The 953-nt window shown below is 35.2% G+C and overlaps 1 protein-coding gene across 1 annotated transcript; it reads left to right on the top strand.

The window, feature by feature from the left end:
- The first annotated feature begins 588 nt into the window (after window positions 1–588).
- On the top strand, window positions 589–906 carry Tsp_14161 (conserved hypothetical protein). Its single transcript, XM_003368565.1, has one exon. It carries the CDS (start codon window positions 589–591, stop codon window positions 904–906), a length of 318 nt encoding a protein of 105 aa, XP_003368613.1.
- Window positions 907–953: the final 47 nt, after the last annotated feature.

The following is a 953-nucleotide window of genomic DNA, read 5'->3' as shown; positions in this document are numbered from 1 at the left end:
TTTCTTCTTTTGTGAATAATGTTGCTGATATTAATTAGAAAGTGCTCATACAATCTTCTAGTGTCTTACTTTACGTTTTACGGTAGTTATTGCTGAATGCTTTCGAAATTTTACTTTAAACCGCGACTATATTATTCACACTTCACTGAAAATGAACACCACTGCTCATGACACGTAAAAATGCAATCTGTTGTTTGTTTACACCTTTACAACAAAATCACAAATGTGTTACGTCATTATTGAAGAAATACAATTAAAATATAATATATAAGAATATGAGCAGTTTGTTTTTTATAGCTATTTATTTCATGAAATTTCATTATTCGGTTGTAATAACGTAAATTTGCTGAGAATGAAGTTTACGGAATAAAAATGTTCAAGTACTTGAATGTAAAATGTATAAAATTGTCTCATACTGTCATATTTGCGCAATATGTGCAAAACAAACCCTGCTTGGACGACAAATCCTATTAGTCCATTTTCAATACTTCAAACAAAACTGACCCCTAAGAAATGTATATAAGCAGCATTTTTCTGAAAAAATTTCATTTCGTTTTTTCGAGTTGTTGTGATCAGAGATCATTCACAATGTACATTAATGTTATTACGTACACTTTTCCGTCAATGTCGACGATGATATCCAGTTCCGCTGCGCAGAACCCGCCAGGATACCAAGTTCCACGACTGGACATGCATCAATATGGTTACATGGACGGCTTCCTGATTAAAATGCACAACGAGAGGAAACGATTGGCTCAAATTTCTTCCAACGTCTTGTCGGCTACTCCATCCTACCACATGCATTGTCAAAGGCACCATCAACAAACGACTCTCCCGAACAAGGTGGACTGTGGAAGCTACACTCCTGATGCTCGAATCCACCACACTGTGAAAACCGATGAATAGCAGCATATTTTGAGACACTTTATTATCACTTGTATTGTTATGTATTG

Source organism: Trichinella spiralis (assembly GCF_000181795.1).
Source record: "Trichinella spiralis strain ISS 195 chromosome Unknown Scfld2254, whole genome shotgun sequence".
NCBI classification, from domain to species: Eukaryota; Metazoa; Nematoda; class Enoplea; order Trichinellida; family Trichinellidae; genus Trichinella; species Trichinella spiralis.
This window is presented reverse-complemented; position numbering and strand designations above follow the sequence as displayed.